Genomic DNA, 20,112 nt, shown 5'->3' on the forward strand with positions numbered 1-20,112 from the left:
TACATTGTTCAAAGTATATGGCTGTAATAAGAAAATGACAAGGAGGAAAAAAGTGGGTTTGGCTCAGGGGGAATCCATGTGTTTTTCTCTGTCCCATAAACATCCAGCGGATAGTGGGAGGTCCTGGCTTGTGGGTGGCTCTGTTTCCAGGGTCTGGGGTCCCATGTTCTTCCTTCCCCAGTCTTTTTGAGCAAGTCTTGCTCTCAGCTGTGAAACTGAAGCCATCTCGTCCATCTGGCCCACCACTGGAAGGAACAAGAATACAAGAGAGAAACCTGTTTCTTTTTCAGGAGTAACCCAGGAAGGAGCACACTTACTTTTCATACTCCGTAGAGAAAACTTACTGGCGAGCTGCACCCGGGATTGGTGGATCGGGAAGTGTGGTTACCAGGTTTCTTTGTGTCAACAGTTGGGGTAGTAAGTTGTGAAGAAAAGAAAATACTGAAGGAAAATTCATGGTTGCTACTGAAAATGACTTTAGAAGTCAACTTCTCTACATTGTGTAGACACATGGCTGTTTACTCGTCTTCTTTTCAAGTCTACAACAGTTTGTCTCCAAAGTGATGCTTTCGTGCTCTGGAAACGAAGCCAGAGCTTTCGTTGCCCGAGGAGAATTCATTTCTGCATTGCGTACTCGCCAGATGACAAACTTGTGTGATGCTTCACAGAAATGCCAGGAATACCCCCATCCTCCAGAGGAAGGGGCGTGAGTACAGACCCTGCTCTTGGAGGCCAAATGTGGACAGGGCAGAGGAGCTTCTTCTCGGCTCCTGACCAGAAAGTGTCCCTCAAGGGAGGAGGAGGTATGCCTTAGCCTTGTAGAAGAGGCAGAATTTTGTTTGAGTCGTGAGCACAGTTACAGAGGGGAAAGAGCGCTCCTAACCTGACAGGAAGGGAAGACTCATCCTGAGAGCCACTGAGCCGGAGAGCAGGAAGACAGACCTTCAAGAGGCCTTGAAAGAGAGCTAAGTGGCTTGTTTTGATGTTTTGTGTTGTTCTCTTGAGTTTGGCTTGAGGGCAGCGTACAATGAAAAGATTTTTCTCCTCAGAGCATCTCAATCATAGTCGTGTTTGGGAAAATTGTTCTCCTCATGTCAGGAGAGATGATTGGGGAAGATGGATGCAGGGAAAATGGGCTTTCGGAATTGTGCATGTCGGATGATCAACGGGAGTCTTTGTCTTGTTTTACAAATTTTTTAAGGTTGTTATTAGAGATTCCTGTGTGTCAAAGCTTTCTTTTCACCATTTTTGTGTGTGTACACACACACAAGCACACACACACACACAGATTGAGATTTAGAGAGATAGACTGAGGGGGGGTATATTTGCATAACACGTGTATGTGAATGTGCCCGAGAGCACCACACTCCATGGATGGAGGTTAAAAGGCAACCTCAAGTTAGTCCTGACCTGCTACCTCGTTTGAGTCCGGAAACCTTTGTTTATCACGGCAGTGTATACCAGATTTGTTGGCCTGTGAGTTTCTGGGAATGTTCCTGCCTCAGACACCCATCTCACTGTAGGAGCTGTGATTGTAGGTACACTCTGCCGTTAGCCGTTTTGTTCTCTTAAGACTTACTGTTTATTTATGTGTGTGGGTGAATCCCCACCCACACTCACACACATATATCCATGTGTTTAAGTTCCCGTGGAGGCCAGAAGAGGGAATGGGATTCCCAGAAGCTGAAGGGATAGCATGTATTTACATGTATTTACGTGCTTACATCCCAGCTGATGAGATATTTGGAAAAGATGGGGAGGGGTTGGTACTGGAGGAATTGAGGTACTGGTAGTGGACTTTGAGGTTACAGAAGCCCATATCGGGCCTGTGCCCATTCCTTTATTCCTGCTGCCTATGGATCAGGGTGGAAAGCCCTCAACTACTTCTCCAATACCCTGCCTGCCTGCCTGCCTGCCTGCCTGCCTGCCTGCCTGCCTGCCGCCACACTCGCCACCATGATGAAAATGGGCTCAACCCCAAATTAAAGACATTTTAAATAAAAGTCATCTTGGTCATGGTGTCCCTTCGCAGACATAGGACAGTGACTAAGAACCCCCTCCCCCTCCTGCTCACACATCGCCAATTGCCTCAGTCTGTCTTTAACCCGCAATGTTTGTTCACCTTGATGAGCAAATTCAACTGTTCTCCATCTATTCTTCCATGGGAAAGAACTTAGAAAATAAGTTGTCTCAAAACTCAGACATTGCAGGAAAATAGAAAGATCATTTCTGAGCGCTCCTTCCTCAGCCCAAATCCTTTGGACTAATTTTTGCACAAAAAAAATAGTTTTGTCGCAATTGCCTCCAGATAGCTTTGGGGTCATGAATGAGCATCTACATATCTTCATCCCTCATTTTACTGTAAGTGCAATTTAGCCATCAGTGTTTTGTGCTTAACAAATCTATGGATTTTCCACTTAGGAGCATATAGATCTGAATAATAAAAACAGCAGCAAAATGTTTTGATTCTGTTAAAACTGTTTGTATAGTTAGTTCTGGAAATTTACTTTATGACCATAAGGTGGCGCTATGACACAGCTTATTGGGAGAAGTTCTGCAGATCGGCTTGTGTTAGGCAGGAAACAACCACTCAGAACAAGCATGATGCCTCCCTCCCTAATTCAAGTGAACTAGTGTGGAGCTGGGAACATCAGAGAGGCCGTTCGGAGCTATGAATCTATGGGATGACTCCCAGCAGCACAGTGAGAAGCACGAGAAAAGCTCAAAAGTGGCTGTAGCCGTTCATATCTCAGCATTTTCTTCCCTGTGGTACCCATTGTTACCAGATATTGGGTTCCTTCCATGGGATATGTAAATAAGTCAATTCTAAATGACTAGCAAATTACTTCCTTGTGCTATATTTAAATTATTTAGATTTTTAAGTTTGGGGTTTGGGTATTGACATGCCTTTGAATTAAGTTTCTCATTTTGAACAGAAGTAAGCACAAGACCAATACACAGGGTAAAATGTAGCAGCTAATTCCATATTAAAAGACACCTTATCATTTCTCTCCAGAAAGCACAGGTCATAAACAAGTCAAAAGAAAAATTACTATTTTATATCACATGTAGGGTCAGGTTTATAAAAAATATCCGAACTTCTACAACTAAATTAAATGACAGAGTAGACCAGACATTGCCAAAATCAATCCTGAAAAAAATTATTGAAGGGCTAAGCTGTTGAGAGTACAGTTGTCATTTCAAAATGCTTCCGGAAAGACTGAGCCGTGAGAAGGAAGTTAGGCAGGTGAAGGCTTTGTGGGGTGGGAGGTGGCAGCTTCGAGGGTCTGGAGAAGCTAGACCCCACATTGTGAGGCAGTACCCATGAATCTCAGGGTCCGGCTAATGCGCAAGGCATGGGAACAGGACCAAAGGGAAGTGTTCTCAAGCAAGCGACCGCATGCAACTCTCTACCAGCAGAGGGCGCGCTTTCTCAGGCGCTCTCTCCTATTTTCAGATTCCTAGGAAGGATGCAGGTGTGGTAAAGGGGAACTTTTTGTAATACAAAGGCAAAGACATGGTAGCTGACTCCATCAACAAGATTAGTTTAATGTAACAGGGCCAAAGAAAATACGGCACAGAGCAGTGCACCTGTGGCACCAGAAAGTCTTCAAAGAGGAAAAGTGTGTGTCCCATGCCTAATAGACACATCTAATGATCCACCAATCTGTCTGTATCAATAACCATTTATCTATAGTCATGGATACCCGAAAGAGTAAAGGTACATATCGCCAACTTAGTGTCTTAGAGCCCCTGCTGCTGTGAAGAGGCCCCATTATTATCAGCAGCTCTTATAAAGGGAAGCGTGTTATTAGGGCTTAGTCCATTATTGTCTCGGCAGGATGCATGACGACACAGACCCTCATGGTGCTGGAGAGGTAGCAGAAAGTTTTGCTTCTTCAGGACCGGCAGGCAGCAGGAAGAAAGAGAGAGTGGCCTGGCCTGAGCATCTGAAACCTCAGAGCCCACCCTCAGAGACACAACTCCTCCAACCAGGCCACACCTCCACCATCAAGGCACACCTCCTACTAGAGCTACTTCCGGTGAGTTTACAGGGCCATTTTCATTCAAACCACTACATCTAGCAAAGGAGAATAAAATTACGTTTAAAATATGAATGGAAAAGATTAAGTTTTAGGAAAGAAATAAATGAGGGCTAGGGTGTTCTGCTCTAGAGGCGGTGGGACCGGGGAGAATGGAGCCAGCAAACGTTGCAGAGTAAAGTCCCGTGCAATAGCCAGCTCTTTTCAGAGCATCAGACAACCTAGATTATGATGGTTAAGAGGAGTCACGTGGGTAAAGTGGACAATACAAGAGAACACCACACGTGATAGGCAAGCTACAAAACTTTCTTTTCCATAGAGGCATGTAAACAGATAACAATGTCCAGCTGTGACTGCAGGTGGCAGCTTCTCTCCAGCCCCAGGCATCCAGATAGCCAAAGACTCTGCAATGTTCGGGTGGAAACTCCACCATAAGTCCCCCATCGGCGGTTCTGCCCCTGAGAAAGCCCGCCATCTGTGGCTCCACCCCTGAGATCATTTAAAAGCCCCACTTCACGGGTTCCCTTCATGGTCTTCTCAACTTCCCTGGGCCACCCAGGAATGCCTTGCTCAGAGCAACCCTGGATTTATTAATTCGGTTTGATTGGGTTATCACATCAGCAGCGGCGGATTCCCAATAACCAGGGATTTGATTCAGTTTAACAGTGATGGATGATCTGAAGTAAGCTCGCTCCTATCTGCCTGTTTGCTGCACCTAGCATTCCAAGAACAAGTCCGTGTTTTGAAGAAACTGAGACAACAAGACATTTGTCTTGTTTTCGTGGACTTTTCTCACAAGCATTTAGAAATCTCACACAGTTCCACTCTTGGCCCATGTCCCACACTAGAAGAACACTTTGATTGACACAGTGATTGCCACACAAGCCTGGGAACCTGAATTTGATTAGCAGAACTGACAGAAATGTAGACATCTGTAGGAGACAGCCATGATACGCTAAATATGAACAGATCACCCAAAGGAAGTTCTTTACTTCAACCGTTATCACCTGCCAGTGTAGAACCCAGCCATCGATAAGTTTAATAGAGGCCCGAGTCTCAGTAGTTTATCCAGAAGCAATTCCTGGTTGCAGGAAGGATGGTAAACTGAGATTACCTGAGCACCACCCAAGAACAGACCATCCAAAGAAAATGCCTAACGTTCCAATCACTATAGATAGGATCACAACCAGCACACACTCACCAGGACACCCCTAGACAAATATCAGTCAATCAGGGGCCCTGAACCTCAGAGACCCCTCATCCCCACCTTTACTACTATAAAAACCCAACTCTAACTTAGCTTGGAGCTCTCTGATTATCCCAATACTTTGGATGTGCGGAGAGACCAAGTTTGTAAACTTGTATAAACTAAAGGCTCTTTGCTTTTACACATGGGACTCATTCTCCTTGTTGGCTTTTGGATTTGGGCATAGCAACATTTATGTAATCCCAGCATAGGAAAAGTAGAAGTGGGCAGATTTCTGAGGCTCACTGAAAAACCAACCCAAACTGTTACTTTAGCAACTTCTAGGTCAGAAAGAACCCCCTTTCCAAAGGAAAGTTACTGGCTGTAGGGAGCACAGCCTAGAGTAAGCATGGAGAAACCAGAACTGCTTAACTCACGAGTCTCTTTCTTCAATGGAAGGAAGAATGGCATCTGGTCACTGGAATACTGGACTCGAAGTGGTCAAACAGCCTGGTGATCCTTTTCTATTCTAGTAGGAGTCAACATCCACCTGAATTTTCCCCAGATCCTGTGAATTCTTTAGGCCCTAAGCCTGGTCTTTGTCTTTCAGTGAAAAAAAAAACTTGTACTTTGCCTTCTCCACCAATAAAATCCTCCCTTCCTTGTGCTTATTACAAATTCTTCCTTTATACCCTAGCTCTGAGCACTGTTTGCCAATCAATAGTGCTCACCCTTAGGATAAAGTTCTTGGGTACTTTGGCAGAGTGGCTATTTTGCAAGGGATTGTGTAAGAAAATTAAACCATGGAATTAAACTCTTTAGAAGTTTTGATCCAGTCTGACTGTTCAAGTCCAGCTGTACCAAGTTTTCCTTCTTACCTCTCTACAGTTGGCTTCCCTGACGGCTGTGAGTGCTTCGGGGGCTCCAGCACATGAGGAACCACATCAGAGATTTTCTCTGGACTTCTTGTGCTCCTCCCCCACCACACACACATGAAGATAATGGAAATGAAGATGACAACAGATGCATTACACAACTAGGTGATTAGAAAACAAAGGAATAAAGGAAAAAGGTCTAATTTTATAGGAAAAACTGAATAAGGAGATGGAAAATAAAGAGAAAGGCTAGAAGAAAGAGAAGGCAAGATGTTCCATACACAGCTAATACAAGTCCTACCTGGATATTTAAAGGGGGTCACAGAATAGAGAAAATGAAAAGGGGAATGCCAAAACCCAGGAAACAACAGAAATTAAGAAGTGATTCTACAGGGAAATTGGTCTATCCACAAAGGAAAATAAACTAAACAAAGATGATTGAAGAACCGTTTCCACTGAAGTCATTACTGAGAGTATTGAAAACTTTTTAAAAAACACTTATTTCTCTTTTGAAAGCAGTCTGTTGACATATTTGCTAATTGGCAGTTTGATCTTTTTGCAATTTATTTTTGCTATTCTTTATAAATTCTAGATATTAGCATCCCGGTTTGAAGCATAGATGGCAGATTTTTCTCCCATCCTGCCGGCCGTTTGTTCAGTTTGGCTTCCTTTACCGTGTAGAAACTTAAATGTCATGTAGCCCAATTTACTAAATTAGTGGCACCTGTACTGTTGAAGTCCCGATGAGAAATGTGTTGCCTAACCTACATTATGAAGTTTATCTGTTCTGTTCTCCTTCAGTGGTTTCAGCGTTTCAGATTTTAAATTACAGTCATTGGCCCACTTTGAATTGATTTTCATATTGCATCACAAGGTGACAAATATGGGCCTGCTGCCATTTCCCTAAAGGTGTAAGTACATTGGTGTCACTGCCATTGTCGAATAGCTAGCTTTCTATCCACTTCCCTATATGCTAACATCTGTGTGGGATAAATTCTGGTCTTCTGTTCTGTTTCACTGGTCTATGTGTTTGTTTTGTGCCCGTACCATGTTCTCTCTGTCACAATAGCATTATAGTGTAATCTGAGGTTATGTATTGTGTTCTTTTCCTGTAGTGTTGCTTTGGTTATTGGTAGTCTGTTGTTTCTGTCAGTGTAGGAATATGGAGACCCTTTCTATGTCTGTATCTTCTATGGTTTCTTTCGTCAGTGTCCAGAAATTCTCACTGTAGAGTTCTCTCATTTCCTTGGTTAATGTTATTCTTGTTATGTCCAGATCTGTGAAGTCCCCTAAAACCAACAAGGAGACTGAATCCCATATATGAAAGCAAAGAACCTTTATTCTACACAGGTTTGCAAACTCAGACTCTCCATGTCCAAGTTTGGAGTGATTGGAGAACTCTGAGCTCAGTTAGAGTTGGGTTTTTATAGTAGTAAAGGGGGCGTGAGGAGTTTCTAAGGTTCAGGACCCCTGATTGGCTGATATTTGTCTAGGGGTGTCCTGGTGAGTGTGCTCGCAGGGGATCCTATCTACAAGGGTTGGAACTTTAGAAATTTCCTTTGGATGGTCTGTTCCTGGGTGGTGCCTGGATAGTCTCCATTTGTGGTCCTTCCTGCAACCAGGTATTGCCTGGGGGAAAACTACAGAGACTCAGGCCTCTATTAAGCTTGTCATGGCTGGGCCCTACAATTCCTAAGTGTTTTACATTTTAGGGAGTTATTATGAAAGGGATATTTTCCTAATTCCTTTGCCAGTGAGTTCATTATTGATAGATATGAAAGGCGCTGATTGTTTTGAAAGTCAGCTTTGTATCCTGCAAGTATACTGAAACTGTCCACTAGATCGAATAGCTTTCTGTTAGAGATTATATGGTCTTTTAGATATGGATAATATAGTTTATAAAAGGAATAATTTGACTTCTTTCTTTACTTTTTATACTTTCATATCTTCTTCTTTTTTTTATTGCTCTAGTTAAGACTTTCAAGTGCTGTACTGAAAAAGAGTGCCAACAATGGCATCCTTGGTACAGATTTTAAGAGAAATGCTTAAATTCCCCCACAGCAAAATGTTGCTTATATCTTTGTTGTACATATCCTTTATGATTTTGAGATATGTTGTACCTGTTTCTAATTTCTCCAGGACGTCTATCATAAAGGCATGTTGATCTTTGATAACTACATTTTTTTGTGGCCACATGATTTCTTTAGGTGTATTTGTATAGTGTAATTGTGTTATATTCACTAATATGTGTACATTGAACCAACCTTGCATCACAAGAATGAAGCTCATCACTTAGTCATGATGTACAATAATCTTAATGCATTTTAATTATATTGAGTATTTTGAACACACTTGAATTATGTAGTATATTTTGAATTAGTTTAGTTTGCAATTATTTTGTTCACAATTTTTGTAGCTCTACTCATCAAGGAAATGAGTCTATAATTGTTGTGTCTTTATCCAGTTTTATTCAGGATAATACTGGCTTCATAAAATGAATTTGGTACTCCTTCATTTTCTATTTTGAGAAAAAAATATCAGAAGTTTTGATATTAGGACTTTTTTAAAAGTTTGGTAGAATTCAGTCATGAGTCCCTCTGATCCTGGGTCTTTCTTTTGGGGATACTTTTAATTTCCTTGTCAATATCATTGCTTGTAATAAACATGTTTAATATATTTATATCTTCAGAGTTTAACTCTAGTGTGTCAGACACATTATTAGCTCTTCAGAATATAAATTTCAAAGTATTCCTTAATGACCCCATAGATTTCATTGGAGTCTGCTGTTACAACTCTCCCTTCACTTTTACTTCTATTAATTGGGATTTCTTTCCCATTCTTTTTACCAATTTGGTTAGAGGTTTGTCAATTTTGTTACCCTTTAAAGAAAACAACTTTTTGGCTAGTTCTATATATTGAAGACTTGTTGGTCTCTGTTTTATTAAGTCCTGCTTTAATCTTTATGGTTTTTTTTTTTCCTGCCCACTACTGTGTTTGGGAGTGACTTCTTATTTTTCTAGAATCTTAAGGTGAACTATTAGGTTATTAGAAAACTCCAATTTTGTTTTATTGTGGATACTTACCTTCCTCTTACGATGCCTTAGCTGTTTCCCAGAGTGCCTATCGTCCTCATTTGTTTCTAGGAATTTAATTTTCTCCTTAATTTCTTCAGTGACCCACTGCACAGTCGGAAGTGTATTAAGTATTCAAATATTTGTGTGATTTCTCTAGTTTCCTCTGCTATTGGTTTCTACTTTTATTCCAGAATGGTCTTATAGAATACAAGGAACCCGTTAATTGTCACCCTCGCCCACTTCCTTTCCCTCTCCTCCCGTCCTCTCTTCTTCTTCTCCCCTCTCTTCCTTTTCCTCTCTCTGTGTAAGTTAAATCCAGTTGATTCATGGTATAGTTGATATTCTAATACTATTTGAAATTTTTATTACTGTTTAATACTATTTGACTTTTTTTTATGTCCCACCGAGGAAAGGAATTATGCAAAAAGAGGGAATATTGTCTATGTGAGGCACGTACTAAGCATTCGATCAGTAGTTACTGAGCAAGATTATCTGTGGAATTTTAACGTGCTGTACGTAAACAGAACAACTAGGTTGGAAAGACAGCATTATGTATGGAAAGAAAATGATAGAGAAAATCCAAGAAAAAAAAACCGAAAGCTGATCTTCCACAACTCTGGGACACGGTGCAAGGCATCATTAATACCTCTAGGGGGCATCCAGGTCCCGTGATGTTACCTCCGGACAAGGCGCTCGCCCCTGGAGAGCGGCCTCCCGGCAGATGCTCAGCACGGCGTTCCAGACAAAAACACGAGAAGACAGAAATATGAGCATCCTCGGGCACGACTGCCATCTCTGGGCCAGCGTAACGGGCTGTAAGTCCACGGCGGACGGAAAAAAACCCAAGTCTGCATTTCCGGGGACATTTTAGAGAACGCACTGGCCCCTCCCCGGGGACATTTTAGAGAACGCACTGGCCCCTCCCCTTCCGGTCCGTTCCTAGCCGCTTCTCCCGGACCCACGTGTGTTTCCACGGTGCTAAAGTTGGAGGTGCTTGTATCCGGACGCCGCGGGGCCTCGGTGGCCAGGACATCGCCATGGTGGGCGGCGCGGGCGCGGGGTTGTCGCGGGAGGCTCTGGTCGGGTGGACGGGAATTGTAAACTCGGACCAGGGAGAGACCGGGACGCGAAGCGGCTGCCTAGGCGGTGCTGGCCGTGGGTGTCTGCCCCGGGATCGGTGTGTTCCCGAGGTTTCCTACCTCGCCTTGGCGCGTGGTCCGCTTTCCCGTGTCTCCTTCCCCAAGAGGACGCCCTCTACCTTTTTATCTTCACTAATACCACATTTCTGGGTCCACCCACCTCTGCTCTTGGGCAGATTCATATTCTGTCCTGGGCACAGCCCTCCACGGGGTGTATCGGTCCACAGCCCTTCGGTGGCCCGTTCTGACCGCAGTCCTACTTCTGCTCTTGCCCCATTCCTCCTGGGCAACGATGTTGTTTTGTCAGTATTTTTAAACAAAGTAGTTACTTAACAGTGTTCATAAAGTTTTTATGTGTATACTTATAAGAGGCTCATTCACAGAATTCGAATGTTATGCTTATAATTGATACTGTGTCGATTCAGTTGAATCAGAATATAAGCTCAGGAGATTTTGTTCTTTGCATTAAATCTTGGTGGTTTTGGTTCTTTAATTAAAATCTTTGAAAGCTGTAAAGCCTTTACATAATTTCATGCTCCTCTTACACTGGAAATTCTAAGGCTTTTAAAGAAAACGTGTATGTAGTTATCCCAGTGCGATCAGGGAGTGACGGAAATGGAAGTGAGTTCTTTCATAACTTGGAAACTCTTAAAAACATTATACACACCTTGATGTTCTTTGCTATATATTTTCTTTTAGTATTTATAGGAGATTGCTCTCCAAACCCTGCCCAACTCTTGGAGTTGATATGTACAAAATCCTTACCATTAAAAGTGAGTCATTGTGTGGACTGATTGCGTTGGAAATTTCTGAATAGATCACTTCTGTGATGACCATGGGGAATGAAGACTGTCTGAATCTCAGAGATGTTTGGTTTAGCTCCTGAATCCTTGTATGATGTCTCTGGTTCGTTGTATTTCCTGAAGATCATTTTGTGACTGGACTCACATAACGTGTCTGATTACATGCGTCCTATCTTTTAGCCTAAAGGACTGAAAGGAAAAATTGTAGGTCGAGAAAAAAAAGTCATCCATCCATACAGTAGGAAAGCAGCGCAGATTACAAGAGAGTCTCACAAGCAAGACAGGAAAGAAAGGTAAGTGTCCAGTCCTGTTAGTGTTGTGCAGTAGGGAAAACTCCTCCATGCATCTACATGTCAGGCATGTTCCTCAGTTTCCACCCCTGCTTTTCTTGTGTTCTTGTTCTGAGGTAACGGTAATGAAGCCTCTGGTCTTACAGAGCAGACCTAAAACATAAGTTTCAGTAGCAGTTCATGGTGAGGATAGTGAAGAATTAACATGGGTTGAAGGATAAAGAGGGAGAGGTTATATTTTCTATTTCATAGGAGTCATGGAAGAGTCCCCAAGAGCTTACTTAACATTTGAGCAGAGTTGAGAAGCAGAGGGAGGACGCTGCTGTTGAAGGCATTTCTGTCGTGCTGTGGGTTCGACATAACACAGGAAACAGTGGCAGTGTGGGTCTGGTGTTGAGAGGCTGGCTAGAGGGTCACAGGTTAAGGAGCAGTCAGTGTTTGGGACTAGAAGACTAGATCACCGAATGAGTGCTATAGATGGGAGAGAGAACGTAGCCGAGGCCCTAGTCAGCGTGGTAGCTGGCCTGCCATCTCAGAGTTGGGGAAGGTTTGGAGAGAAATCTGCCATGGATACTAAAAGAAAAAATGTGCTAAAGAGCATCAAGGTATTTTTAATCTTTTTAACAGATTTAAAGACCCTTGCTTTGGAAATTTTTTTAATTTGCTTACACAGTTACAGGGAGAAAGGGTCTGAGACTGAGGGGAAAGATATTGTAAAAATTCCATAAAGTTAAGATCAAATAGAAGCCATTTCTTTTACTTTGGCCTAGCCTTGCTGATCCAGTGAGTGTAAGCGGTGTCCAGATATGGCTAGAGGAAACTTGTCCACTTTTATTGCATTTTAATACCTTACCTAATACTTAAAGCCTCTTTTAGTAAAGCTGGGCTGTTTTACAATGATTTGGTTAGATGTTTTCTAGGAGAAACTGTGATGACATAGTCTAATTTTCTTTTTTGCGGGGTATGTGTCTTTTTTACATAAAGGTGTATGGTGGCGTTGCTGTCTTAAAATAGTAGTTTTCAAATTTCAGGTGTTTATCACTTAGCATTTTTTATATTCTTTTTAATATGATTTACTACATCTACACAGTGTAATTTTTACCATTACCCTTATGTGTATTTCTCAAACTTAATTTGACTTGAGATGCTCATATTAGAGCAGTGCTTTCTGCCCCAGGTTTTCCCGCTTTGAAGATCTGCGGTGGGAGTGGGTTTGGTATTTCCAGGTGCTCTCTAGACACTGCTGCTGCTTCCAGCATGGTCAGAGCCCAGTCAGACCTTTGCTGGCCTGAGCAGTACTGGTCTTCTAGGCTTTCTGTAGTCAGTAGCATGCTGAAACAACATTTTAGTGACATCTTATTCCAGCGATTTAAAAGATAATCTTTCCATTCCATGTTTCTTTGTTGTTAAAATTGACTTTTTTTATTACATATAAAAAAAAATCAAAGTTCTGGGAAGTTTTTCTTCCCGATATTTTTTAAAGATAATCATTCCATTCTATGTTTCTTTGTTGTTAAAATTGACTTTTTTTATTACATATAAAAAATATCAAAGTTCTCTGGGAAGTTTTTCTTTATGATATTTTTTAAGATAATCATTCCATTCCATGTTTCTTTGTTGTTAAAATTGACCTTTTTTATTACATATAAAAAATATCAAAGTTCTCTGGGAAGTTTTTCTTTCCGATGTTTTTGACAGATTTCTAAGCCCCTGCTTTGGAAATTTTCTAATTTATATGCACCTTTTGGTTCAAGATTGAAGAATGAGAGGGCCTTGCGTCTCAACCTTATTGGTAAGTGGGTTTGGATGCTTGAAATTCTAACTACATACAGTAGAGTAAAATTTTGTTCTAAACCAATTTCGCTATTAATTTTATCTGATTTTTTAAAAAGCTGACTTAACTAAAAGAACACAAATGAACTGGAGTGAAGCACTTGACTTTCAGAATAAATTGCTAGTACTCCATGCAGCTCAGCTTGGCAGAAACTTCAGTCCTGTTCACGTCCACATCCTAGCTCATGTTTAACCCCCTCTTCCAACAACCGAGGTTATGAAGGGTGTGGCTGTGTTAGGTTGCTGCAGCTCATCCCTAAGAGAGTTGATTTCTAGGAAAAGGTTTCCTTTGGCATATGGTGGTGGGGGTTTCCACAATATGTTGTTAGGGCCTGATTGCAGTGCAGAAGGCAGTGGCAGAGGGGTGTGTGTTAGTAGAACAAGCTGCTTACCTCATCCTGGCATCTCGGTGATGTAAGTGCCCGCCAGGCTTCACCTCTCGGAGGTCTCATCATCTCCCGTTAGCACCAGGTGCTAGAGAACACGTGTTTAAGACACGGACCTCTGGGAACGATGTAGACCCAAGCTACAGCAATAGCTCACATATTGTGGAGCAGCGGGTTCATGGTTGGAAGGGTGCATACATAGTCCTCCTTTTTCCTCTCCCCGTTTAGCAAATACTATTTTTATCATTGATCAAATTTTAAAATACTTTAAATAAGTTACATGTTTTGCTTTATAAGAACTTAGAATTTCATATTCTATGACTCTATCTTTCCTCTGTTCCCTGATGTTAGACAAGAAATGTACGGGCCAGAGAGATAACTTGATATTTAGGAGAGTAGGCATATTGCCCTTGCAGAGTTCAGTTCCCAGAATCCACACAGGGAGGCTTACAACTACCTACAAATTTTGCTCCATGAAACCAACATCCTCTTCTGGCATCTGGACTGTACTCATGTACCTAAACACATACACACACGCATGCACATAACTGAAATAAAAACAAATTGTTTAAAAGGAAAGAAGAATATGGAGAAAAACACCACTTCCATCCTTGTCTCTTTCTTTAAATTGCTGCAGTTTCATTTCTGACAAATTGGTTTCATTGACTCAGCTACACAGATCTTTCTATTTAGAAATGTGATAGTTTTGCTTTGGTTATTAATGCTTTAATGTGGATGATTGTGGGGAAAGCCTATGTCTACATGAAGTTTGTGGTACTAAATTTGTTTGGTACTTATTTATAGGTGACAAACTTCGGTGGTTTCACAGTCATCTGGATACAAATAAAACAAGATATTCAAAGAAGGATGCTTGTGAATTAATTGAAAGGTAAATACATATTGTGTACAAAGGGTCAGAAAAGAGAAATCCAACTGTTCTCAAGAGATAGCTGTGCTGTGGATTTGGATATGACTGGATGGGCTTTTTAACAGGAAGATTGAAGTAAGGGTCCCAGCTTGACCCCTTCTCAGCCTCCTAGGGAGGCGTCCTGGGAAAGCACTGTCTGCACTGCCCTGGTGTTAGGTTGAGGTGAGGTAGCAGAAAAACATCTGCAGGCTGAGAGATCGGTGTCCAGAAGGCCTCAGAGGTGGGGCCACCAGCGTTTCCTGTGACTGGCACAGCAAGCTCAAGGCTAGTGTACCCAGTGCTATAGGGACACCTGGCTTTTAACAGCATTAGTGACCATCTGAGTTCGGACCCTAGCGAGAACATAGGGAGCTCTGGGGGGACTTTGCAGGAAACTTGGACGGTCCTCGTGCATATATTTCAGGTCACAGCCCTAGAATGAGGACGGAGCTGAGAAGGGGCTGAGGACTCTAAGAGGCTGGTAGGACGTCCAGGCACAGGACTGCCATCCTCTGCGTGGTTAGTGGTAGCCTAATGGAGAGCTTAGGTGTGGCATAGGGAGAGATGCACAAAGAGAGGGTGGGTGCCTCTAAATCTCACGTAGAATGTCACACTGTCTTGAGGTGGGGAGCTCAGACGATGGAGCAGGCTTGATGCGAATGTCTATGATGGGAGGAGATGCTGAGGTCTCAAGAAGAAATCCAGTCGGTGATTCAGTGTGAGGGTCCTCAGTTCAGGAGACAGCCTGCTGTGATTTGTTCACTAAAGTTAAGAAACAGTTGGATTGTTCATGAATGTGATCAGAAAGGCTGAGGAATTTGAGTATGCCAATATTCAAAGGACAGGCACACCTGGGCACTACACTACAATGGATTAATATAGACCTTGTAGCTCGTCATTTTCATATTTCTCAGGTATTTGAGTCGATTCAGCAGTGAGCTGGAGCAGATTGAGCTGCATAACAGCATCAAGGACAGACAGGGACGGCGGCACCACTCCCGGGAGACGGTCATCAAGCAGACGATGGCGCGGGAGCGGCAGCAGTATGACGGTTATGGCTTTGGTGCGTACTCTGTGACTCATTTTGCCTTTTGAAAATAGAATCTGATTTATGATGGACTCCAGAGGTTCACTCTATTGCTTTATCTTGAGTCTCTTCTGGCTTTATTTCCTTGTGACAGTGACAACTGGGACAGTTGATGTGTCATCTCTGTGAGAGCTGCTTCTTCCTAGCACACACTCTGCTTGTCTTCTCCTGTCCCCAGACAGCTGTCCCTCTTTCCCACCGTTACAACTCCTGCTCTCCAAGCCGCACCAAGACATTGTCATTCTTTGCCCTCTTGTCCACACAGCTCATTCCTAAGCGTGAGGGCAGCACACTACCAGTTGGCAGCACTGACGCTCCGCGGCCAGCTCAGCCTACTGAGCTGAGGACCTTAAACTGGTGCCCATTCCGAGGTCAATACAGATAATGCTGTCACTATTTTTATAAAATAGTGATTTTGGCTAAAGCCTACATCTGCCTGGCTAGGAAAGGGGGCGAGTGGCAGCAGAGTCCCCAGCAGTGAAGCAGCCCTGTCCCTCGCAGCGCTCACAGAGTGTGACAGTTGTCGTGCTGCCGTCTTTGTTAAAATATCAAGTTTTAATGTAAAGAGCGGGAACATATAAGATCCCAAAGATCTGGAAAGTACTAGAAACTCTGCAGTGTGTAGACTTCCCTTTCACTGCTAAAATGTGTTTCTTAACCTACAATAAATAAAAAAAGAAAAACGTATTTTTCGGAATTAGGCACATTCACACTTGATCCCTGGAACCCACTGGAAAAGTGGACATCCTAGTTTTCCTCAAAATAAAAATAAAATAGAGAGGAGGGGGAGTGATGAGGAGGGAAGGAGGGCAGGGAAACTACAGCCTGGATGTAAAATTAATTAATTAAAAAATAAATAGAAACCAAGTCTGGTGACACCCTTAATCCCAGCTGTTGGAGGCAGAGGCAGCTGGCTCTCTTAGAGTTCGTGGCCATCCTGGTCTACGTAGTTCCAGAATAGCTTGAGCTACATAGAGAGCCCCTGTCTCAAAAAATATGAATAAAAAAGACATATTTCTCTGGTTCAACAAATTGAGGATTAACTCAAAAGTCCCTGATGCCGTACAAGAGCGGCATCGCGCTTCCGCTACTCGTGTGATGTTCATACACTTACTTCCTGTGAATATAAGATGTCGTGTGTGTGTCTTTTCCTGTCGCTAAGACAAAATACCGTGGCAAAAACAACGGAAGGGGGAGGCTTATTTTGGCTCACAGCTTAAGCCTGGTGTAGTGGTGAAGATATGGCTGTGATGCTGTATGACACCGGATCCACATGGATGCTGGTGCTGTGTCCCTCTTCATTTAGTCTGCTGCTTGGCACTCTTCAGTGAACCTGCTCAAGGCTGCCCTGCCCATGGGCATCCCTAGGCCCTTCTCCTGTCCAGGTGATTCTGGATCTCATGTAATGAACAATTGGAACTAAGGACCACAGTTGTACCCTTTACCAACTTGACACCCAAACATACAGATTTAAAAGTGCCTTCCTCCTCAGAGCCATCTTACAGTGCAGATACACTCAATCCACTTATGTTGCAGTTTTTAACAATTCCAGTTCTGCTTAAAAGTCCCTGTCTGAGACTCAAAGTCAGTCTCTTAACTGAGCTGCCATGTGAGTTACAGGATAACTTAAATTGTATTGAACTTGTTTGCGGTCCTAATGATTGTAATTCTTTTTAAATTTTTCATAGTTTTGAATGATGCGATTTTTTAGATGTTAAATAATCTTTGAAATCTGGTAAATTCTATCAGTGTGACATGAGGTGTGTATTTAATAACTTGTCTTCCATAGCACTACATTATAAACACCGACGTTTGCTGGTTTACCGCAGAAGTGTGTGCCGACAGATGCACTCTATGTACAGAGCTCTGCAGTCTTCCTGACACTGAACTCTGCTCTTACCAAGTGTGGTGTTTGTCTTGACTGTAGCAGTGCCTTGAAGGTGGTTTTTGGGGCGGGGGGGGGGGGTGGTGAGGGAGAGCTCAGCAGTACTAACTACCTTACCTGTTCCAGTGGCTCACAAGTGCCTGCACCTCCAGCTTTAGGGATTCCCACGCCTTCTGGACTCTGCAGGCACCTGCACATCTATGACGTATACAGTCACTTTTACACAAATATTTACAAAGGTTTTCTTCTTGTTAACATCAGTTACCATGAACAAGTGAAAACACAGCAAGCAATTTAGAAAGAAAATGCCTAATAGCTATTACTTATGTTCTTTTTCAGAGATCCCAGACATTTTAGACACTAATAATCTGCAGACTTTTCGGTGAGTTTTTGAGAGCCTTCAAAGTTTCATGTGAAATACATAAGGCATGACTCCCCTGGGGTAGATGTCGATAAAAGCGAAAGTGGAGAGCATTCTGTAGGCGTTCCTCCCCTTAGCTGTGCTCGAGTGTGCGCAGCTGCTGCTGGGGACTCCCTTTCTTTCCCAGGACGGTAGGACAGGAGAGATGTCTCTCTTCTCCCCAGTGCAAATTTTTATTTCTTGAAGCTAAGTAGCAAGAACAGAAGAATAAAACAGACGCCAGGGCAAGAGCCTTGTCCCTGAGAACCTCGGGTCCGTGGCTCTGTGGTTTTGCCCTGGTAGCCATGGAGACCGCTGAGCTGGAGATACGGATTTCTGCTTCTCAAGCACAGATTCTGCTTATTAGAAAATGTTTTTAATTAATAATTGTGGTCTTTACTAAAGCATGTTAGGGAGTGTTTTTTTCTTCTGTTCCTCTGAAGGGGTAGGCAGGACTTTTCTAGTCTCTCCTTCTCTTATCTCTCTCTGTCTCTCTTCCATTCTCTTCTCTCTTCCCTTCCCATTCCCTTTATCTCAAATAAACTCCATACTCAAAAAACAAACAAACAAATAAAAAATGGACATGTTAGGGAATAATTTTTTTAGAATTGAAATTAGATAAATTTAAATCCAGGCCATACTCGAAAACAAACTGTGCTCTATGTCTCTAAGGCAGTGTATTCTGCCTCTTCCAAAGCCAGGGAGAGGAGATGAGCTTAGTGCTAGCATTCCCGGGCTGCTCTGCAGGCTGACCGGCTGCAGTGCGAGAGAAGCGACCTTCGCTGACTTAGAGGTTTGCTAGCTGTAATGTAATTCTAACTGCTGAGGGTCTGAGACCTTGGAGCCTGATAAAGAAGACTTTTTAGGGTAGGGAGAAGAAGGGAAGCTCAGAGCCTAAGATTTGTGTGTGTGCATATGTGAAGTGTAGAGTGTGGGGTTCTGTGCAGGCAGCACCAGTGCAGCAGGGGTAAGCAAGTCCTGGGGCTTGGGCTGTCACGTGCCCCACCCCACCAGCTTAGTGCTGTGTCACATGCGTGTGAAATCTATGGATGTGAGGTCTTCCCTCTGCAGGCAGAGTTCTGAACCTGCTGCCCCTGCTGTGCTGTCACTGCCCTCAGTGCTACACCTTTTTTTTTCTTTTCCTAGGGAATGGGATTTTGATCTGAAGAAATTGCCTAACATCAAAATGAGAAAACTTTGTGCTAATGATGCAATTCCTAAGAAGCGCAAACAGAAACCCATTTTAAATATAGACAAAGATTTAGGGGAATTAGATCTAACTGGGGACCCTGGAGACTCTGAAGATGGGAAGTTGGAGCCAACAAGTGAAGCAAGTGAGTCGGATGAAGAAATGACCCCGGTGCCTGCCTGCTCTTAGTGAAATCCCTTGAGACCCTCCCGTCCTGCTCATCGGTTATGCTGTGTAATCATGGGCGTGGGGCTGCTGAGATGGCTCAGCCGGGCCGTGCTGCCAAGCCTGACGGCCAGAGTTTGCGTCCCAGAACCCATGGGTTGAAAGGACAGGTGCTGCAGGTTTTCATCTAACTCCACGTGCACACCATGGCATGTGTGTGTGCAGACAAAGTAAATTTTTAGTGATTATTTATATGTATTTGCTGCTTAACTCATTCTCAAATAAGTCATTTGCAGTTTCAAAATAGGTTTATGATTTTTAAGAATAAAAGTTTTCTTTTTCTTTAAATTGCTTTTAAAATACAGAGATTGTGTTAATCTACTTTTCATTATAGCTAAATATTTGGGATTGGAAACTCAGATGAGACTAAATAGTAACAGAGTGTGGTTGTGGAGACACTTGTCTGTCTGCATCACGTCATGGCCACAGCGTCATTGATGGAAAGCGAGACAGGGTGTGCGGCAGGGAGATGAGCCAGCCAGCCCTACCTCCTGAAGTCCTGCCAGCTCTGAACATCACCATACTGGTGGGGAGCGGGGGAGACAATTTTCTGGCACATAAATGGGATATGTTAATCTACATCCGAAACAGCGTTGACCTTCAAAGGCCATTTAACCTGAATTTTGCTGAAGGGAAAATTGGAAAAATGGGGTTAGGAAGATGGCTTGGTCAGTAAAGTGCTATAGAGGGCCTGAGTCTCTTTCCTTAGCAGGGCTGTGTGGCAGGTTTCTAGTGTCCCAGTGCTGGGGGCTGGGAGGGTGGGTAGAGACAGTAAACAGGAACAGAGTGA

At 43.0% G+C, this 20,112-nt stretch overlaps 1 protein-coding gene across 1 annotated transcript; it reads left to right on the forward strand.

Annotated features, from left to right (window-relative positions):
- Window positions 1-10,058: 10,058 nt before the first annotated feature.
- Tma16 (translation machinery associated 16 homolog) lies at window positions 10,059-19,520 on the forward strand. Its single transcript, XM_087901067.1, has 7 exons — window positions 10,059-10,218; window positions 11,301-11,413; window positions 13,165-13,202; window positions 14,434-14,518; window positions 15,451-15,599; window positions 17,848-17,890; window positions 19,055-19,520. The coding sequence occupies exons 1-7, from the start codon at window positions 10,216-10,218 to the stop codon at window positions 19,284-19,286; spliced, it is 663 nt and encodes a 220-aa protein (XP_087757193.1). The 5' UTR covers window positions 10,059-10,215; the 3' UTR covers window positions 19,287-19,520.
- The last annotated feature ends 592 nt before the right edge of the window (window positions 19,521-20,112 follow it).

This window comes from Myodes glareolus, chromosome 23 (genome assembly GCF_982192425.1).
Source record: "Myodes glareolus chromosome 23, mMyoGla1.1, whole genome shotgun sequence".
NCBI lineage: Eukaryota > Metazoa > Chordata > Mammalia > Rodentia > Cricetidae > Myodes > Myodes glareolus.